General features: G+C 40.3%; 1 protein-coding gene across 1 annotated transcript in view; it reads right to left on the bottom strand.

Annotated features, from left to right (window-relative positions):
* Positions 1-6,742: 6,742 nt before the first annotated feature.
* The window catches only part of UPK3B (uroplakin 3B), a 34,199-nt gene continuing 17,989 nt past the window's right edge, over positions 6,743-22,952 (bottom strand). The window contains exons 4-6 of the mRNA XM_063444575.1: positions 15,461-15,537; positions 9,255-9,384; positions 6,743-6,925 (exon numbers count right to left, since the gene is read on the bottom strand). Coding sequence (XP_063300645.1) covers positions 6,805-6,925; positions 9,255-9,384; positions 15,461-15,537 — 328 coding nt within the window. The 3' untranslated portion in view covers positions 6,743-6,804. The remainder of the gene's footprint in view (positions 6,926-9,254; positions 9,385-15,460; positions 15,538-22,952) is intronic.

The following is a 22,952-nucleotide window of genomic DNA, read 5'->3' as shown; positions in this document are numbered from 1 at the left end:
ATTTTCTTTGCACTATGTTTCATGTATGCAATTAATATTTCTTTGGCAAGACACTGCTAATTTTTGCCATCTTTATTAGAGGCCTGCCGCATACGTCGGTTTCGGCACACTTCAACCAACTTGTTCATATCTATAATTTACATCAAACAATACATACGCTAAAGTTACAAGAATAGCACCAATAACAAATGTAAAGGCTTGCCTGGAGTTGTAGGAGGGGCTTGTTGATCCTACTTAAGGCACTCCCCCCTTACCTGCATCACCGTGGAATCAGACGTTTCGGCAGGCCCCACCCACCTCATTTAATTTTAATTATTTTATATTCAGTGTGGGCCCTCTTTATTACAGGCCTACCGCATACGTCGGTTTCGGCACACTTCAACCGACTTGTTCATATCTATAATTTACATCAAACAATACATACGCTAACATACAAGAATAGCACCGAACACAAATATATATATATATCATAAATACAGTGTAGACTTTGCTAATGTTGTAAATTAATATTGCAGCTGGAAGTGGCTTATTGTATATGGCATATCTACATGTACAATGGAGCTTTATTAGCAACCATCTGTCCTTGTTCCAATGGCACATTATGTTTGCCAATCCAAGTTTAGGGCTAACTGATTATTAGAAAACCCTTTCGCAAGTATGTTAGCACAGCTGAAAAATGTGTGCTGATTAAAGAAGCAATACAACTGGCCTTCATGAGACTAGTTGAGTATTTGAGACGCGGCAAGCGAGAACCAAGTAAGTGCATAGCGGGGGGACCTGACACAAGGTGTTGTCGGACATACTGTAACTGGGCTTCTTTTGTGGCGTTGGTGCAGTAAAGGCTTCTTTCTGGCAACTCGGCCATGCAGCTCATTTTTGTTAAAGTATAGTTGTATTGTGCTCGTTGAAACAGTCACACTGTCTTTTTCCAGAGCAGCCTGTATTTCTCCTGAGGTTACCTGTTGGTTTTATTTTGTATCCCGAACAATTCTTCTGGCAGTTGTGACTAAAATCTTTCTTGGTCTACCTGAAATCTTGGTTTCAAGAAATCCCCAAAATTTCCACTTCTTAATAATTGATTGAGCAGTACTAAATAGATCAGGCTTATAAAGTAGCTTCTACCCTCTATTCTCTATTTAGGGTTAAATTCAGTATAGCTTACCCTCTACCCTCTCTACTTAGAAAAGTGCAGGCTACTCTATAATATTTTTGACTTTCATTTGAGTCTACATTTTTAGATTTGACTATGTGAGGGTTTTATTGTTAATAAAAAGAATCCTTTGTGGTGTCTTAATTGTGTCAGACTTGGTTCTGCTAGAGTTTCAGTGAGTTTGTGACTTTCTTGGAAGGATCACACTGACTTGAGATTCACTGCCGTTTTTAGCCTCGGGCACCTGGGATCATATGACATATCAAATTGTATTTCTAATTTATGGTACTCAAATCGTGATCTTTCTTATATGCCAGCACTCCAGTCATTTTGTAAACAGTTATGTAGATTTCAAACTGACTTGGATTAGACTGCACAAGAGCTTTATCATTATTATTGTTAAGCCTTTAGTACCTTGAAATAATAGGCATACAATACACCTCTAAGAACTCTTAAACCATCCAATTTCTCGTAGAGTTGAAACCTTACTGGTCAAATTGTAAAAGCACTAGATATTTATGACCTTCCTTAGTATTGTATATACTTTCTCTAAGATTAATACTTTGAATTATACAACTGGGAAATTGCCATTTTACTTTAGCTTTAGCTACATTGACCCAACCTAGAGTATCAAGTCGATTAAATTGATACGTTGTGGCGGTTATTAAATTTGTAACGAAAGGAGCTCCAAGTGTATATAAGAACTGTGAGATATAAGAAACTTCCTAGACTATGATTATAGACTCATTCAGACCTCTCTCTTTGTTGTAACATTTATTATTTTTCTTTTTACTTTAATTTTTACAATCATATTTTCCTTTAAATTTGGTTCACTTTTTTATATGGTTTTTGTGTGGTGTATTTAATCCAATAAAGACTATATAGGTTTTAATACTTTCAACTATATCGGTACTGCCTAAATAAATTAATTTACTAGTGGTGGTAATTGTTTAAGATCTGGTCCCCTTGCTGCCATTTTTGCAAGTGGAGACTATTTCTTAAATTCTTAACGTGTCCTACTAATATTGGGGTTAATGCCCTTTATATTCACCTAGTCCAACTTTTTTACAGGGTGCACTTTGGTCCAACACCTGTATCTTCTTTTTCTCTTTCATTAAAAAGTACCCACAAAACAGCAGTCTCAACGTCAACAGTGTCTCAGAATCGACAATAAAATGAAAATATTAAGTTGGGCAAAAGAACATATCCACAGGGGTAGATTAAAAAAAGTGTTGGTGAATATAAACTTGAGGTGTTCTGATCACAAAGAAGAAAATTTGTGTGAAGCGGACTACATGAAATGATGCTGGACGAGTGCCTGACACCACCTGTCAAGCATGGTGGAAGCATGTGATTGTGACTGAGGGTGCTTTTGTGGTTGTAAAGTTATACAAGGTGAAAGGGACCTTGAGGAAAGAAGACTATCATTTCAGTTTGCAACACCATACCATACCTTGTGGACAGTGCTTGATTGAATTTCCTCCTGGCAGGTTGGACAGGGAAAGTTGGACTCATCATCTCAAGGAGGTTTCCAGCTCACTCACATTATGTTGCATTACAACTTTTTGTTGGAACAGCATAAGGCAATCCATCTTCCAACCACTCCATTGGAGTTGACTCCCCACTAGGGCATGAGGATTAGACAATAATAGGGTAGCTATTGTCAGTTCCTATTCCATTTAGGGATGTGACAGAAACTTTGAACCACTGTAATGCCAGTTTGGGACAGGTCATCCTTTTTTACCCACTTTATTAAAAAAATAAAATAAAGTTGCTGCTGCTCACCCTCTTTTCCAAATGCCTTTCATTATTGGGATTTTCACAGCCTGACCGAGTCTTGAGGTACTTGCTGCCTCTACAGATGCAGTTGGGACAAGCTGTTTCAGACCTAGAGGCCCTTACTCATCTTACTAATCAGAACTTTTATGAGTAAGGACCTTTGGGTATAAAACACAATAGGCTTTGGCTCCTCCATGTGGTGCAGTTCCTCATGCCAATGTTGTTCATACTAATAAATCTGCAATGATTTGTGTGCTTTGCTGGAGAATGGTGTTTTTGTAGTGGTTTCTTTGTCTAGAGACCTCTGTCTTCCACCTGGTCAGCAGCAGCAATTTGATCAGCAACGGCCATTTTTTGTTTATTGAGTGCTTCTGATTTTATTTTTTTTTCCTTACTTTGGGTTTGCCAAATTTCATATAGGAAACCAGGAAAATATAATTCTGGCTTATAATTGGGGAGATGTCTCCCAATTGTTGCAATTATAAGACCCTTCCTGTAATCATTTACATACATTATGTGCCCATAGCCCTTTCAGCTAATTATCGTGGCAGATTGCTAACATGATGTAATTTAATTACAAACACTGTTGTTATCTAATATTTATTCATCTTTATTAATAGATTCACATTGAGTAGTATATAACATAATCTGATACATTATAAGATAATTAATATAAAGCAATTAGCATTTTGGCTTTTTCAGATTTTATATCTTAATAGAGGTAAACATAAACACTAGTGTGCAGCATTCCATTAAAAACCAAGACATTTTTCAAAATTGTTAAATATAACCTTTAAAAAGTCACTTATCATAGGCTTCGATTTAATATTTTTGGATACGTTTTTCATATAATTTCATATTTTGAAAAAAAAATGTTTACTTTTTAATTCTCTGTTTATTGAGTTTTTAAATATTTTTTTTTTACAAATAGGTAAAGTACTGTGCAAAAGAAAAATAACTAAAATGACATTGGGTACAAGTCATGGCCAAACAGCAGTTCAACTTCCATATGTGTATAGAAGTTCCACATAGATTGCACAATTATTCAGGTAAGTTGATTGGCAACACAAAATTAAAACCCTTGCATTGGACTTGAAACAGGTTATCTGGAGCTAGCATGGATTAGAGTCGCCCATGTATATAGGTAAAGGGAACCTTTCAATTGGTCATTGCCTCAATGTGGTGAACTTCATGGTTTGATCCCAGACCCGCACGTAATAGGTAACATCCATTAAGCACTCACACTACAGCTAGTCTGAGAACTGTAATAATCTTCATAAAAAGGAGAGGAGAGAGAAAAATCAACTAGGAGAAGAGGGGGCAAAACCTTTTTTTTTTTCTAGTAGTTGGTATTACATTTCCTAATGCACTATCAAGTATGCTGTATCAGTGTGTATTCAGTCCATATCTTGGAACAGCAGAGAGAGCTACATGAAGTGTATCACGTTATGTGTCATTGTCCCAGCCATGGGTCCTAGATCTTAAGGAAATGTTTAGAGGTTTCATGAATTTTAGCCGTAAATCTGTCCATCTCAACTGTATGTATGGATACTCTTTGTTTTTATTGAATAAACCTGTGTTTGTTGCTCTAACTTGGTACCTGTTATTCCCTTGTTACTTTGGGAGGATTGAAGTATTCTACACTTTTAGCTGTTTTCCCTGAGCCAGTGACCAACATGCTCATGAAAATGTGAGTGGGATACTATATATACATTGTTTTACCCACTGATTGATACAGACTATATTGCCCTATTGTGAGCATTTTATTTTTCAGATTTATTGAAATCCTATCTGTTTTTAAGTATACTTGGTTTTTTTTTTTTTACCTATTCACTTATGTATAAAGTAATATTCACACAGGGAAAGGTTTAGATCACTTACTAATGCGCTATCCATTGTTGCTTTTGTATTTTGGTTTATTTGGTATAATTTAGTGATGGATTTCACTGTGGATTTGTAGCAGCACCGTAACAAGCGCCCAGTTATATCACATATTCTATATCTTGCGATCTTTCAATCCTGTCTTTTTTTCTTGGACCAGATAAACTGATCTATCTGTGATTGTAGTATTTGAAGTCTGTGGGAGAAATAGGGATAGGAAGGGCCTGAAAAAATAATTTTATATATTGATTTATTTTATTTTTGGAAAAAAAATTCTGACATTTTAATACTCTGAAAAAAGTATTTTAAAAGTTTATCCAAAAATAAATTATTTGAAAAGCTCATCTAAAAATATTGAATTAAGACCATAGATTGAAAGAAAATGCTTACGGTATGTAAATGTATGCCTTCTTGGCAATGCATATATGTGGTGGACTCTCAATATAAAGAGGGAGGGACCAAGTAATTTAGAATATACATTTAAATCATAATGTTCTTTGATTTCTTTGAGTAGTTAACAGGTCTTGACAATGTCTTCCTTCCTTTTTTTTAAAAAAAATCATTAGACAACTGCACATGTATAGATAGACACGTATATTTATGTTTGTAATGTATTGTGTCTGAATCTGTAAGAATATGAATATGCTGCTGTGTATATGCACGCAGGGTTAAAGATAATGTAAGAAGAGGTTAGGGTAAATGGGAGTTTAAGGTTAGGAATGTATTAATGTCAGAGTTAGATTACCTAGGGTGTTTTAGAGGATTAAAAGCTTGAGATGGGTTATAATTGTGGCATATGGAGATTACAGTTATTGAGTTTGGGGAAGGGTTGGATTACATTTTTATTGGGGGTACATGGTGTGTTTACCTGTTAAGTGGAGTTCAATCTAGGATTAATGTAAACATATTTTTTTAAAGGTGTAGATATTGAGTGCTTAAATTAAAGACAAAGACAATGGTCTGGGTTTTTTTGGTGGGGAGTAGGTGGTGGTGGTTGTGAATTTAGCGTTAGGAAAAAGGAATGTTTAGGGTATGTGGAGTTTGAAGGGTTATTTGCATAGTAATCCCCGTCCTATGTTTTGTGTAGGCTCCAATGATTGGCAATAGAGCTGCACTGTTATACAGTGTGCATCACTCAATGCTGCTCCTGCTCTTCCTCCAAAGCATTTTCTGGGTGAGACATGTTAGTGGGCAGATGGGAAGTGATCCCATCCACTTCATTTACAGCCTCACTCACATACCCTAGAGGAGGTTGGACAGATTGAGTTTCACACCTAATATAACTGTTCCTGCAGCTCTGCTATCAAATCTAGTAGGCAGACTAAACTATTGGGGACACTAGCCAAGGCTCCTGGTACTTATCTCCCCAACAGCCATTTAAATACACTATAGTCCCCAGAACAACTAAGCTTAATGCAGTTGTTCTGTGTCTACTGCCTGTCCATGCAGTCCTTTTAATATAAACACTGCCTTTTCTCTGCCTAATAACACCTCTGGTGGCAGTCACTTTCTAATGAAAACCGCGCTGTGTTGGAAAAAATGTGAGTAAACCACCTTTTAAACGGGGAGGGGGGCTGGGGAGCTAAACAGCTCATTTAGACTGATGACACTATAGTGTTCATTTTAGCTCCAAAAGGGCACATTATAAGTGCATAAGACAAGGTGTCCCCTACAGGACATTATCCTGCATGCATTTATTGGACATTTTGGAAAGTACATTTGTCATGTAGACCTTTGCATTACTAAGACATATGGCTGCCCCCCACCAAACTAAAGTTGCAAGTCTGCACCATATTAGGGGCAATTCTACTCAAAGTATGAAAGTAAAGACAAATCAACAGAAAATATTAAACTTTGGGGTGGAGGGTTATGCTCTTTTTTCTTCTTCACATAATCCATGGTATTTTGGGGCAATTTATTTAAGGTGAAAAAAATATAAAAACTGTTTATTTCCAAGCCATAGAACATGAAGGCTGCTTGGTTAAAAGGATGTTCTATATTTTAGGAATATTTGTTTCATAATCTGTCAAAGGTCCTTGGTAATCATCCAATTTAATTTCTTCTGACAATGGAACTTCGATCTTTTCAACCGTCTTATGTGTTTGACGTCCCTTACTGATAGAAAAAAAATAAAAGATAAATATATTAAATGTAAAAAATACCATTGGAAATCCTATACATTGCCATTATAATGTATTTCCATAGGGCATTAAACATTTTATACAGCAGTGAAAATAAACCTTTGAGATATTTCAGACTCATTGGTCCAGTGGCCAACTGATAACATTATGACTTTCATCCAGAATCAGGACACCGTTTTTTTTTTTGTTTTTTTTTAAATCCAAAATTCATGGACCATTTTATTTCCAGTAATGCTGCCATAGTCATGAAACATTTTGGACTTAAAACCAGGACTAACTATTGTTTTAATTGTAAATATTGCAATGTTAAGCTTAAAAGGTTACTCCAATGAAAAAAAACTGCGCATTTCATAAAACACTATTTTTGCTTAGAGTAACCCTTCCTATGTTGGTTGCCCCCCACAAATAAAAAAAAAAAAACAAAAAAACAACGTTATTACCTGCATTCCAGCACAGAGACCAAGTTGTCCCATCATCAAGATCCAACTTCACCGACATTACTTCCCTCTCGCTAGAAGGTGAGGGATGTCAGGGAGGGTAGGGTAAGGAGAGGAAATGGGGGAACGGGGGTTGGGCCTGCTGCTGTTGGACGCTTGTCGCCCGCATGCTGTACCTCCACTTTTCTTCTGTGACAAGACCTTTATACAGGCTTTTCCCATCTTGAATGCTCATTTGTGTTGAGCTGTTCATAAGCTCACATGAATGTTTTCTGTTAAGGCAGTTTTTTTATGTTTTCAGCTGGTTTTTGCATAGCATCTTGATAATTTATTATTTTTGTTTTGCATGGAGTATTTTAGTGCCAAAGAAAAGAGATCAGAAAAAACAGATTTTCCATCGACTATAAATGGCAAGTATTACTTTTTTGTTTTTATAGGGTTTTGTTGTTGTTTTTTTTTTTATTATTTGCCCCTCATCACTACTATTAATGTGAAGGGGTAGGTAGGGCCTTATTTTGTGACTGTCACAACTTTCCCCCACTCCTTTGCTCCGCCAACAGCTCACTACTACCAGGCCCATCCAAGTGTGTGATCATATGACTGCCAGGGGCAGACCACAGACTGTCTCCCAGGCAACATCAGATGCAAGGGAGACATGCAGGCCAAGAACGGAACAGCCCTATAGGTGCAGCTAGGATTAAAAAAAGCACTCTCCCAATGTCCCCATGGCAGCTTCAACTTTACATAGTACAGGGCTCCATATTATTTATAAAAGGGGCTATTCAAATTGGCGATTAATACTATTTAACTGTAGAAATGTTGTTGTTTTTTTTTGTTTGTTTTTTAAATATATATGTTTACATAAAAAAAAAACATTTGAATTATACAATAATAACAATACAATACAATTACATCACTACGATAGGATTACGACTGGAAAGATCAATATATATCTTTCTTAGGTATACATTTATCAAAAAATATAAACAATAAGGTACAACTAAACTTTGAGAAAAAGTGTCCAGAACTGAGAGCTGAACTCCATAGATGGGGTAAATTATTCGAAATATCTTGGCTGGGCAGAATAGCCGTTTAAAATAAATGTTTCTTTTGTTGTGTCTCTACAATGCCCCTAACACCCTTTTGTTCGGTAAATTATAAACACACCCACTCACATTGATATACACACATACTCGCACACACTCACATTCATATTAAAACAAACATTGATACAGACACATGTTCATGTTCATATACACATACTCAAACTGATATACACATATACATGTGTACTCACACCTACTCATATTCATATACACATACACACATGCAGTATACTTACATTCATATATTCTCATACACATTTTTTCTTTTTTTTATTGTGACTGTTATCCCTGTTGCCTAGTGTTCTGCTAGGATCAGTCTGTGCACTGATTGCCCAGCTCCCAGCAGCTTGGTACTTATATTGGAGTTGAGGTGATATTACATCCTGGCATTAGTAAGAAGACAGCAGGGGAGCTGTGCTGCCAGTGCGCAGACTGATTACAGCAGCTAACTTGCCGCCACTCAGCAGTCTGCTAAATGGGATCTGTAGAGCCGTTAGGGCGGTAGGCAGATGCCTGTCTGGCAACATGGGGTGCTCTGTGTAACCCCCTGCTTACTGTTATGCTGAGTGGATATCCACCCCTATTAGTACATTGCTGGTAAGCTCAGCTATACATAATTCTGGACATAAAATGAAGGTAAATCATAGAAGTGGAGAAGCAAATGTTTGTGGAGTGGGATAAATCTAATTTCACTTTAGTGTGTAATTAAAAAGGTTATGCTAAAACATATGTCATTAAAGGTCAAGAACTTCTAGCTTACCTTCCCACAATGAAAGTGGCAATCAAACCGGCAAGGAAAACGGCAATACAAATTGAAAGTATAGTTGTAATGACAATCATGCCTCCACTTCTTCTCCCGGGCCAGGTGTCAATCGTAGCTCTGTTTCTTGCTAACAAAATTTAAAACCATAATATAGAGGTGTTTATCTAAAAAATAATTATGTGCAAAGTTCTATAAAATGAAGCAGCACCATTAGACTGGTTCCTGTGGTGATTTCTCCACTTTGGAACTTGCTTTCTACAAATAAGCCTCATTGTGACTTTTGTCAGAAGTATTTGTGTTTCTTTCTAATGAAAATATATACTAAGATGTATATTTATACATGCATGTATTAAAGCCACCATTATAAACATTTTGAAATTGTGCAAATTAGAATATGCTGTAAGTGTGCTTAAAAAGCTTTTGATTAAAAAAAAAATGTCAAGATACAAATAAAAGTAACACAAAAATTGGAAAAACCTGCAAAAATTAAGGCAGGTCTGCATACCTGTAATATGATATTATCTTATAATTTAGTAGTCATATCTTTTTGTCACATAACATCTTTAAATTTATTGCCTTTTTATAGCTATTCTAAAGATTGTTACTTTATAGTAATATCTAATTCTCTAAGCGTGTTGCCGTTTCCAGAGTTCTCATAGTCTATGTTTTTGTTGCAATGCAATTGCTTAGGCTATCCCTAAATTAAAAGGATAATGCAGAAGTGGATCCTGTGTTCAATGTGCCTAGAGGGGTATCAACTACACCTCCCTGACGAGGCCCAAAGAAGGGCGAAACGCTTGTCCGGGGTTGCTGTATCTCTTGTGTAGAAAGGACTTGCTAGCATTTTGGTGAATGCCCTTATTGATGGGATCAGTCTGATGTGCAAATGGTATAGTGAGACAAAACATTTTTGAGACCTGAGCAGGAACTAACTGAAGAGCAAGCTACTGAGATCTCATGTTCTCCGTTTTTCTTTCACAGTAATGCATTTTTTAAATTTATTTTTTTGCAAGTCACCCACTTTGTATATGGAACATTCCAAGTATCATGACCACTACAGTTTATTACATTGGCTATGTTCCAGCAAACTTTCCCCTGTAAATGTACCTTTTGCATATTCTTGATTTTAGTTAAAACTGCACCACGCTCTGCACTACCTACCTCTTTATTGTCATTTAGACAATTCAGTCATTCAGGTTCACTGGGATCTACTCACAATGAAAGGAGGATTCCACCTGAAATTCTGTGCCCAGAGACTGTATGCCAGCTAAAAGGAAGGAGGTCGGGGTCTGATGAGTGTCAAGGCCACAGTCTTGGATGAAACACAGTACATCATGAGGATGGCTCCCAATGATGAACTGCTAAGGGAATGTCTGAGACTTCAACAGATAGAGCAGGGGTACCCCACAGATAGATCCTCAAATGTTGTAAGAGTACAACTCCCATGATGCTTTAGAATGACAAAGCACAATGGAAGCTGTAGTTTTAAAACATCTGGGGATCTACCTCTTGGGGACCACTGAGATAGAGGATGCAGAAAATGAGGCAAAACATACTTCTCTGTGGCAGATAGCACATGTGGCACACATTATGAATTCCTACCAGAGGTTTAAAAAGGCTAGACTGAAAGACAGCAATGAGTCACTAATCCTAGCAGCAGAGGAACAGGCACTCAGCACCAGATCAATAGAAGCAGAAGTTTACCACACCAGGAAAAACCCAAGGTTCAGACTGTGCAAATAGACCTTTGAGACAACCCAGCACATAGTAGCTGGTTGCAAGATGTTAGCAGGAACAGCATGCACTGCGAGACGAAACCAAGCTGCTGGGATTGTGTACTGAAACATTTGTGAAGAATATGGGCTGGACCTGCCTAAGTCCACATAGGAGATACTATAAAGGGTAGTTGAGGATGACAGGGCTAAGATCCTGTGGGGGTTCCAGATACAGACAGACAAACAAGTACTGGCCAACCAACATTACATTGTGGTGGTTGACAAGGAACGGAAGACTGCTGTTGTGGTTGATGTGGAAATACCCAGTGACTATAACAACAGGAAGAAGGATAATGAGTAGACATGTGCAATTCGTTTGGTTCCAAAGCAAATTCGGACGAATATTGGAAATTTGGACATTTCTTCAGAATTTCCGAAGTGCCGAAGAGCTTAATTCCGGAATGCCGAACCGAACCGAATTGCCAAAGTGACGAATTTCGGAAGTGCATCGGATTTCTGAAAAGTGGCAAAACAGGAGAGGGTTGGGGTTAGGGGTTGAGGAAGGGTTAGGGGATGGGGTAGGATTAGGGGTTGGGGTAGGGTTAAAGGTAGGGTTAGAGGTAGGGTTAAGAGTTGGGGTAGGGTTAGTGGTTGGGGAAGGGGTAGGGTTAGGGGAGCCCTATTCCTAACCCTACCCTAATCCTAACTGTAATCCTAACCCTACCTCTAAACCTACCCCTACTCCTAAACTAACTCTACCCTTAACCCTACCCTAACCCTACCCCTAACCCTACCTCTAACCCTATCCCTACTTCTACCCTACCGTTAACCCTACCTCTAACCCTAACCCTACACTTTACCGAAGTGCCGAACCGAAGTCCTGCATTTCGGAACGCCGAGCCGAATATGTTTCCCATGCATATCCCTGATAATGAGAAGAGGGACAAATATCAAGGATAGCATAAAATCTAGCCTAATAAAAGTTAGTGAGGCGAACATAGAGTCCGTTTGGATTACATTACAATTTGGTAATCACACAGTAACTCGTGTAGGTGTGATTTATAGGACCCCAGGACAAATAGAAGAGTTAGATAATCTACTAGTTGAGGAAATAGCTAAAATGACAATGAAGGGGGAAGTTATCATCATGGGTGACTTTAATCTTCCTGATGTGAATTGGAAAACCAAAATAGCTGCTTGTGCCAGGAGCACACATATTCTAAACTCCCTACTGCGATTGTCTCTAAAACAAGTCATTGAGGAGCCAACTCGTAAAGAGGCCATACTAGATTTAGTGTAAACAAATGGTTAATTTGGTATCAGATATTACTGCAGGTGAAAGTTTAGGATCCAGTGATCAGTCAGTGTGGTTTAATATAAGAACAGTGACTGAGTCACACCACACAAAACCAAACGTTTTAGACTTTAGAAAAACAGACTTTTCTAAAATTAGAATATGTGTAAAGGAGTCATTACCAAACTGGAGCAATTTAAATGGATTCCAAGAGAAATTGGATTATTTAGAAGTTGCACTACTGAAGGCAACAGAAAATTGCATTAGGCTTGTCAGTAAAAGCAAAAAATTCAAGAAACCACTGTGGTACTCCGCAGATGTGGCCAAAATAGTAAAAAAAAAAAAAAAAAAAAGTAGGAATTTAGTAAGAAGACAGGATGATCTATAAGATTAGGTAGAAAGAGGCTAAGCAAGTTCCAAATCACAGAGTCAGTAAAAAAGGGGACAAAATATTTTTTTAGATACATAAAGGAAAAAGGAAAGTAAAACAAGGATTAGTTAGATTAAAAACAAAAGAAGGAAGGTATGTAGAAGAGGATAAAGGCCAAGCTGACTGCCTCAATGAAGGTTTTTGTTCAGTATTTATAGATGAAAATTAAGGAAATGGGCCTCAGTTAAGAAAAAGGACAAATAAGTAATTTGTTACATGTGAGTTTACAGAGGAAGAGGTTCTATTTCAACTGTCAAAAGTAAAGACAAATAAGTCAATGGGACCTGATGGAATACACCCAAAGTTATTAAACGAGCTTAGTGGTGTACTAGCAAAACCATTAACAGATTTATTTAACCAATCATTGTTAACAGGAGTAGTCCCAAAAGATTGGAAGTTTGCAAATGTTGTGCCCATTCACAAGAAAGGTAGTAGGGAGGAGTCGGGCAACTATAGGCCAGTAAGCCTTACTTCAGTAGTGAGGAAAGTAATGGAAACCATGTTAAAAGATAGGATTGTTGAACATCTAAAAACACATGAATTTCAAGATCAGAGACAACATGGGTTTACTTCAGGGAGATCGTATTGTTTTTTTTGATTGTTTAACTAAAATAATTGATTAGGGTAGTGCAGTAGACACTGCTTACCTAGATTTCAGCACGGCTTTTGACACTGTTGCACATAGAAGGCTTATCAATAAACTGCAATATTTAAGTTTTCCAATATTGTTGAATGGGTAAGGCAGTGGCTGAGTGACAGACAACAGAGGGTTGTAGTCAATTTTACCGGGTGCTCAGAAGCACTTACAATGTTGCTCACTAGCACGTGGTAGAACACAGGTCCGGCGGCATCCACCACAGCCCACTCAGTCAGGCCCCCCTCCCAGACATGCATTGCGGCAGCGCGTGGGCACTTCAATTTCTCGCTCCCGCCCCTTCCCCTGTACGTGGGGAGAAGTGGGCGGGAGCATAAGAGAAAATGTGCAGAGAAAGGACGTGATGGGTAGCCAGGCGCAGGCAATGAACTCTTATGAAGGTAAGAGAATGTGTGTTAGTCTGCTTCAGTCAGTATGTTTATGTATGTCAGTCTGTATGTGTCAGTGTGTGTCTGTATTTGTCAGTGTGTGTCTGTATGGGTCATTGTGTGTGTACTGGTTAATGTCTGTGTCTGCATGGGTCAGTGTGTGCCTGCATGGCTCAATGTGTGTGCCTGCATGGCTCAATGTGTGTGCCTGCATGGCTCAATGTGTGTGCCTGCATGGCTCAATGTGTGTGCCCGCATGGCTCAATGTGTGTGCCCGCATGGCTCAATGTGTGTGCCTGCATGGCTCAATGTGTGTGCCTGCATGGGTCAGTTTGTCTATATGTGTGTCTGCATGGGTCAGTGTGTCTGTATGTGTGTGTCTGCATGGATTAGTGTATGTATATGAGGCTGTGTGTGGCAGTCTACATGGGTTAGTGCGTGTGTGTCAGTTTGCATGGTCAGTGTGTATCTACTTGAGTCAGCGTGTGTTTGTCTGCATGATTGGGTGAAGAATTGGACCACAATAAAAGGCCACTCTATAATGTGCAGTTTTATGACACAGCACAATGCCACAGATGTCGCAAGTTTTGAGGGAGCATGCAATTGGCATGCTGACTGCACGAATGTCCACCTGTTGCCCATGAATTGAATGTTAATTTCTCTACCATAAGCCGTCTCCAAACGAGTTTCAGAGAATTTGTCAGTACATCCAACCAGCCTCACAACCGCAGACCACGTGTTACCACACCAACCCAGGACCTCCACATCCAGCATCTTCACCTCAAAGATCGTCTGAGACCAGCCACCCGGCCAGCTGCTGCAACAATCGGTTTGCATAACCAGAGAATTTCTGCACAAACTGTCAGAAACTGCATGAGATACCGTGACGAGATCCTGAGGCCCATTGTTGTGCCATTCATCCACGACCATCACCTCATGTTGCAGCATGATAATGCACAGCCCCATGCTGCATGGATCTGTACACAATTCCTGGAAGTTGAAAACATCCCAGTTCTTGCATGGCCAGCATACTCACTAGAGATGTCACCCATTGAGCATGTTTGGGATGCTCTGGATCGGTGTATACGACAGCGTGTTCCAGGTCCTGCCAATATCCAGCAACTTTGCACAGCCATTGAAGAGGAGTGGACCAACATTCCACAGGCCACAATCAACAACCTGATCAATCATGTGAAGGAGATGTGTTGGACTGCGTGAGGCAAATGGTGGTCACACCAGATACGGACTGGTTTTTCGGACCATCCCGGACCCCCCCAATACAGTAAAACTGCACATTTTAGAGTGGCCTTTTATTGTGGCCAGCCTAAGGCACACCTTTGCAATAATCATGCTGTCTAATCAGCATCTTGATATGCCACACCTGTGAGGTGGATGGATTATCTCGGCAAAGGAGAAGTGCTCACTAACATAAATTTAAACAGATTTGTGAACAATGTTTGAGAGAAATAGACCTTTTGTGTACATAGAAAAAGTCTTAGATCTTTAAGTTCAGCTCATGAAAAATGGGGGCAAAAACAAAAGTGTTGCGTTTATAATTTTGCTCAGTGTATATAAACAAGGCTAGACAATGACTGAGTTATTCCGTCATTAGCCCTTAATCAATCATAACCATTAATGAGCAATCTTTGTATGACCAATTCGTCTCTGCATTAGTAGTTAAACATAAAAATTCCAGCATTATAAAAAAACTTTCTAAATAACATTTCAAATTATTGATTACCTGTCATCAGACTAATCACTGCAGACCACTGTGTACTATTCAGAAGAGTGGTGCCACTTAGCCGAATAAATTTCACTCTAAAAAATATAAAATTGATAATTGCTTATAATAAGAATATATTTTAAAATTGTGTATAATTACATGTGCACTGTTGGTGAAAGGAGTCATTAAAACTTTCAGAAGCTGCTAATTACCACACATTAAACTTTGGATTATATACACATGGAAACAGCTGGTATTTGCTCATTTGAGATGTAGAAAAAAATCCTTCTTATAATATACATGACTTTTCTTTATTTCTCTTCTTGGCCGGATCCCTGTGATGTTACTATACAGATATATTATAATTCTTCTGTGTGTCAGAAACACGAATACACATCAAATGTACGTTTTCTTTAGGGTTTCTTTAGATTTATATTTACATATAATAAAACAATAAATGAGTGGTCCACTGGCTTTGTATCTCTTCCTAAATTGTGTTTCAAAGCTCTTGTACACAGCAAACAAACTCCAAGGAACCCATGTTTAAGATGGAATAATGAGGAAAAAAGGTGAATCTTTGTTAAACCCAGGGCCGTCTTTAACGCGGGGCAAACGGGGCAGCTGCCCCGGGCCCTGTCCCTGCTGGGGGGCCCAAGACAGCTGCTCCGTTTGCCCCGGCCCGCAAACTATGGGGGCCCATCGGGTGGCCCATGCACTTAGGGCCACCCGGTGGGCCTGTGTCAGCAGGGGCCCGGTCGGGCGCTGTGGCGCTTTAACAGCGTGACCGGGCCCTTGCTTTTCGGCAGCCGTCTGGGAGGAAGTGACCGCCGCGCGTCACTTCCTCCCACAGAAAACGGAACCGCGCGGGAGGAAGGAGGACCAGCTGCTCAGCAGGGGGCCAGGCCGGGAGAGAGCGAGAGCTTAACTCCCAGCCACCCCCATCCACCCTCCGGGAAAAGGTAAGAAACTGGAGGGTGGTTATCAAATTCTGCATGAATGTCTGAGTGTGTGTGTGTCAGTATATATGTATGTCTATCTGTGTGTATGTGTGTTTCAGTATGTCTGTCTGTGTGTATGTGTGCCAGAATGTCTGTCAGTGTGTTAGTATGTCTGTGTGTGTGTGAGTCTGTCAGTGTCTGTGTGGTTCTGTATCTCTGTGTGTTTCAGTATGGCTGTCTGTGAGTGTCAAAATGTCTGTATGTGTGTGTGTCTGTGTGTGTGTTTCAGTATGTCTGTATGTCTGTGTGTATGTGTACCAGAATGTCTGTCAGTGTGTCAGTATGTCTGTGTGTGTGTGTGAGTCTGTCAGTGTCTGTGTGGTTCAGTATGTATGTGTGTTTCAGTATGGCTGTCTGTGAGTGTCAAAACGTCTGTATATGTGTATGTCTGTCAGTTTCTGTGTGTATGTGTGTTTCAGTATGTCTGTCTGTGTGTATGTGTGACAGAATGTCTATGTGTGAGTCTGTCAATGTCCGTGTGGTTCTGTATGTCTGTGTTTGTCAATATGTCTGTCAGTGTATGTGTGTTTCAGTATGTCCATCTGTCTGTGTGTATATGTGCCAGTATGTCTGTCAGTGTATCTGTATGTCTGTGTGGTTCAGTATGGCTGTCTGTGTCAGTACGTCTGTCAGAATGTGTCTCTGTATCTGTATGTTGTCCATTTGCGTTTGTGTGTGTATCTGTAAGTGTCAGTGTTTGTATCTGTATATCTGCATGTGTGTCTGAATGTGTGTCAGTGTGTGTGTACCTTTTGTATCTGCATGTATTACAGTGTTTGTATCTGTGTGTGTGTGTCTATGTGTGTGTCAGTGTCTGTGTGTATCTGTATGTTCTTGTGTGTATCTATATGCGGTCAGTGTGTATCTGTGTGTCAGGTAGTGTATTTGTAGTGTATTTGTGTGTATCTATATGTAGTCAGGGGGGCCCAAGTAAATGCTTGCCCAGGGTCCAATCAAAATTAAAGACGGCCCTGGTTAAACCCATTCGTATATGCACACACAGAATCACTTGCAGTGGTAACATTGATGCAAATTTGACATTTCTGTGGGAAAAGCACATGACTACCGTGCAGAACTGTGTTTAACAATGTATTGACTATCTACTGATGCAGAAAAGTGGCAGCTCACTGAGCTAATTGAACTTAGCCAGACAGCACATAACACAACTTCACAGTCACAAACCAAAACACACTAATTATATTTTATTTGCCATAGTTTTATGTTTTGTTAAATAGCAAACATACTTTAATGTAACACTCCATTGGTAATGGTTTTAAAATCACTATTTAGTACATATTGCCAATAAATATGTAGTAATATTATATATATATATATATATATACCCATATACATATACATATACATACACATACACATACACATACACACACACACATTTTAAAGCAGTGTCCATAAATCTTTTCTCACCCAAAACACAAAAGCTCTTAAAGTCAGAGTACACGCAGAAATGTATGTCCAGTCGTTTTTAGTAGCCACTTAGTCACAAACCCTGCCCAAAATTAGCGTTTATATTAGTTTTCCCATCTTTTACAAAACATGCCCTTTCACTGACGATATCAATATCATTATAAGTTTTACTGCTCTAAAACACTCATATTTGTGTTTAGCAATGCCTCACAAGTCAAACAGTACTCCCTTGTGAAGGCTGTATGGAGTTTTAGAAAGTTACAGGGTCCAATATAGGTTTTTCCTATTTTTTAAAATAATTTCTTTATTTTTCACAGGTTACAGCTTTACATATTGTTGTACATATGATATTCATTCTAAAAAGTGCAAAGGCAGTAAATATAAAAATGATTACAAACTGCTAGGTCCATAGTTGGAACCAGTATTAGATTAATACCAAAGCAGAGTATGTAGCTATAGAAACTAAGGCGGTCTTCTAACCAAATCATACAAAGTCAAACCTATGTTTCCCAACTAATAACCTACCAACACACTTCTAGCACACCTGTCATACTGGTGGCAGAGGGTGGGGGGAGGCAGGGGGTTGTGTCTAATAACCATAAGATGTGTTACATTTGGCAGTTTGTTAAAAAAAAAAAGTGGGTGGGGGCCATAAATAACAATAGGGCCTATTGTCCCCCCACCCCCTGTCCCCCACCCCCCTGAGCGGTGGGTAGGGGCCATAAAGGAAAATGAGGCGGGGAAACCTATTGTCTTCTCCCCCGGCCACAACCCCTGAGTTGTTGGTGGGGGCCATAAATGACAATAAGGTGGGGGGACCTATTGTCCTCCCACCCGGCCCACACACATGAGCGGCGGGTGGGGTCCCTAAATGACCCCCCCCCCCCCTTCCAAGGTGATTAGGGGTCCCTAAGCCCCTAGTCATCCCCCCCCACCCAAATAAAAAATAATCCCCTAAATATAGTGAGGGGGGAATAAAAGAACTAACTACCTGTAAAAAAAATAAAACTTACCATGTGAGGTCTTCTTTTTTCTAAAATCTTCATTTTTCAGCCCCAAAAAAGGCCAAATAAAAACCACAATACCCATCGAACTTGTAAAATAATAAACCTGAGTGCAAAAAATAATCAGACGAAAAAGGAAAAAAAACAGACGCTAAAAATTAATCCATCTTCACCCGGCGAGGGCACGGCGCAGACTGAGCTCTGCAGGGCAGGGAAAGGCTTATAAAGCCTTGCCCCGCCCTGTAATTAGGCTCAGAACACTGATTGGTTGACTTGGAATTCAACCACTGTTCTAGTAATTTTACACAGTGTGGTAAAGTTCTTTGGAATTTCCCCACGCTGTGTAAAATGACACAGAGCACTCTGGTTGGATTTCAAGCCATCCAATCAGAGTGTTATGAGTCATTTGAAAAAATTTCTATTCCCCCTATATCTAATCTGCGGGTTTCCCCTTTGGGCTTGGTGCCTATGAAGGAACGCGGAAAATATCGCCTGATTCACCATTTGTCATACCCTCCTGGGGGTTCGGTGAATGATGACATATCGGCCAAACTCTGCCGGGTTTCCTATGCATTCTTCGATGTGGCAGTTCACATGGTGAGGGCTGTGGACCTGGGGGCATTGCTGTCAAAGGCAGACGTGGAATCGGCTTTCTGGCTGCTTCCGGTGCACCCGGATTGTCATCATCTCCTGGGCTGTACCTTTGACGGTCAGTTTTTTGTGGATATGTGCCTCCCTATGGGTTGCTTTAGCACTTTCCTGGAATAGGTGGTGCTGAGGGAAGCCGGGGTCAACTCCCTCCTGCACTAACTGGATGACTTCTTGCGTGTGGGGTCTGCAGAGTGACACGTTTCAGCGGTTTGGTGTTCCGTTGGCACATGACAAAACCATGGGTCCGGTTACATGCCTTAGCTTCCTGAGCATCGTGATCGATTCCGTGGCCGGAGAATGTCGATTGCCCCAGGCTAAGGTTCAGGTGGTGTTGCTGGCGTTAGGGCGTCGTAAGGTCCAACTGTGCTGCCTGCAATCTCTTCTGGGGAAGCTGAATTTTGCCTGTCGGATTTTGCCCATGGGGCGTATCTTTAACAGGCGTTTGGCGGCGGCGACGTCTGGGGTCGCTCACCCTCAGCACTTTATTTGGCTTACGCTGCCCTTGCGTGATGATTTGGCTATCTGGGATTCCTTCTTGGCCTTTTACAACGGTAGAACTTACTGGCAGGCTCTCGAGGTCTCGAATGCTGACCTCCACCTATTTACCGATGCGGCTGGCTCGGTGGGTTTTGGGGCCATCATGGGCTCGAAATGGTGTGCTGACTCATGGCCGGAGGACTGGCATACGGTAAGGCTCACGCGGAACTTGGTCTTTCTGGAGCTCTTCTTGGCCTATTCTGGTGACTTTGGAGGTGTGAGGTCCCCAACTCACAGACAGGAGGATGGTATTGCGACAATTTGGGGGGGGGGGGGTGCAGGCTATTAATCAGTTGACTGCTTCTTCTCCCCCAGTGGTACGCTTGCTGCGGCGCTTGGTCCTGCGTTGTTTGCGGCTCAATGTGTCTTGTAGGGCTGAACATATCCCGGGCGTGCAGCCCTCTTGGTTTCTTTTATATATTTGGGAGTCCCAGGCCAACTCCTTGGTTTTGCACCCCTCCCTGTTACAGGTGCCTCATTCCAGGACCCTATTTAGCCTTGACTTGCAGAGAGTCCCAGTAAGGAAGTATTTCCCAAGTAAGTGGATTAATCTCATAAGAGCAAGCATTAGGCTGCTACTAGGATAGATTCCGGTTCCGCTTGGTAAGTTTCGCCATCCTGTTCTGCCGATCACATGATCGGGTGCGTCGTTCGTGGAACGCACATGCGTTCCATTGAGCGCATACATTCGCCTCCTATACTAAATACAGGCGGATAGGACGGCTGTGGAACGCAAATGCCTTCCACCAACGGGAATTTAAAGAGAAAGCATACCAAGCTAAAACAAATGTATATATACAGAAAAATGAAGTCTATACTAAATTAAAAAAGCAAGACAATAGAATAGTGAGGATAGAAGTGAGGATAGAAGTAGTGGGAAAAAAACATATGTATTACCACTCTTATAGAGATAGCATGGGAGAAAAGTAATTAACAGTAAAAGTTCAATTTGTATTATAAAAATGTACACATAAAATATATGTCATAACTCCTATAGGGAGTGCTTATATAAAATATATATCACCACTCCTATGGAGGGTACATGAGGAGGAATATATTAGAGATGAGGATCTGCCGAATATGGTGTACTTTGATGTAGTTCAGAGCCGGGACCCCAAGGAATGCCCACCGTCCTTAAGGGGTTCAACCAATGCACCATTTAATCACGGTTTATTTTGATGGTCTTTCGGGCTGTCAGTACGTTGTAACTTTCTGCCCGTTTGGATTTAATATGATTGAGCGATTCCAGATATTTTTCTAAATTTAGATGTCGCTGTACATGTGAGCAGCCTTTTTTTCGCGCATGCGCGGCTACTTAAACACCGCTGCATATGCGATCAGTCATCTTTTTGGTGTCCATGAGTGGGGCCGGTGCAGATACCGGCAAACGATATTTATGTTGATTAAAATGTTAAGTGTTCATTTTTATGCGCATTTTATTATTGTGTTCTTCCCCCACATGATGGCCAGTCCGTAAAATGAGTACAATGGTTAGTCACTGGATTATGTATCCAAAAGACATAATTTAACGGCTGCGAAATTGCTCTCCATATACGATCTCGGTGGCCATGTTTTAGGTGGGATTTTGTTTTTAAACTCACCTGATTTGGTTCAAGCCATTTGGGGAACCCAGGTGCACACAAATTGGTGGGGTTTATAAGTCTCAATGGTGTGGACTACATCTAAGTTCTTCCTTGAAAAAGTCCTGAGGATGAAACCGGTCGGACACATACAGAGCCTCCATAACTCAGATCCATACCAGCATCTGAGTGCAATTTACAATATTTGACAATGTCACAGGTTAATACAGCACAAATTTTAAGATTATAACGGAGAATTGAAAAAACAAAAAAAACAACACCGTCAGTAAACCGTGAGTTGGAGGGCATGTAGCGTTCCATACAGGGTCATAAACGAATTCCATGTTGATAAGTAAAGGCAGTCTCACCTCTGCCATTGCCCATTTGCTTAATGAGAGGCATATTGGCCGTGGGAGAGGCCCAGAAAAAAACCAGGTAACATCGAAACATTATAACCAGTGGACCTTCCTTTTTGATATACATTTATATTGCCGTCACATGCCTATCCCAGGCCAATGCCCAAGGTGACCGCTGCCGATAGTGAGGTGGTGTAGAGTGCGACTGGCGCGGCCGGTAGAGTGGCAGGTCTTTTGACCTATTGATGTGCCTTTCTGGCCACTATTAGGGGTGGACCACTTGTGAGTGCATCACCTTATCTTTTATCATTGTATTTTACACTATGTTTTGTTTTATGTTTATGTTTTTAAGTGATTAAAAGCAGAAAAATAATTTCCTAACTGGAGTACTACTGGAGTCAAAGAAAACACCTAGGCAGTAAGCCTAGGGCTAGAGTGGATGGTAGCGCCATTGAGGGACACAGACAAGGAAGTAGTAACACTTGAGGGAGGGAAGGCCAGAAGTTCTGTTTTAGGCATGTTAAGTTTAAGGAAATGAGCAGCCATCCAGTTGTAAATAGCAGAGAGGCAGTCAGAGACACAAGTCAAGAGGGATAGTGAGAAATCAGGGGAGGACAGATAAATTTGCGTGTCATCCATCTAGAAATGACACTGGAAGCCGAAAGAGCCAATGAGTTTACCAAGGGAGGGAGTGTAGATGGTGAACAATAGGGAATCAAGGACAGACCCTTGGGGAACACCAAAAGAGAGGGATTTGGGAGAAGAGGCAGAGCCAGAGAAAGAAACACTGAATGAGCGCTGGGAGAGGTTGGAAGAGCACCATGAGAGAGTATTATTTCATAGACCAAGATTACGGAGGATGAGAAGAAGCTGTTGATTATCAACAGTGTCAAAAGCAGCAGAAAGGTCGAGGAGAATTAGGATAGAGTAGTGGCCATGGGATTTAGCAGTGATAA

Source organism: Pelobates fuscus, chromosome 1 (genome assembly GCF_036172605.1).
Source record: "Pelobates fuscus isolate aPelFus1 chromosome 1, aPelFus1.pri, whole genome shotgun sequence".
Lineage (NCBI taxonomy): Eukaryota > Metazoa > Chordata > Amphibia > Anura > Pelobatidae > Pelobates > Pelobates fuscus.
This window is presented reverse-complemented; position numbering and strand designations above follow the sequence as displayed.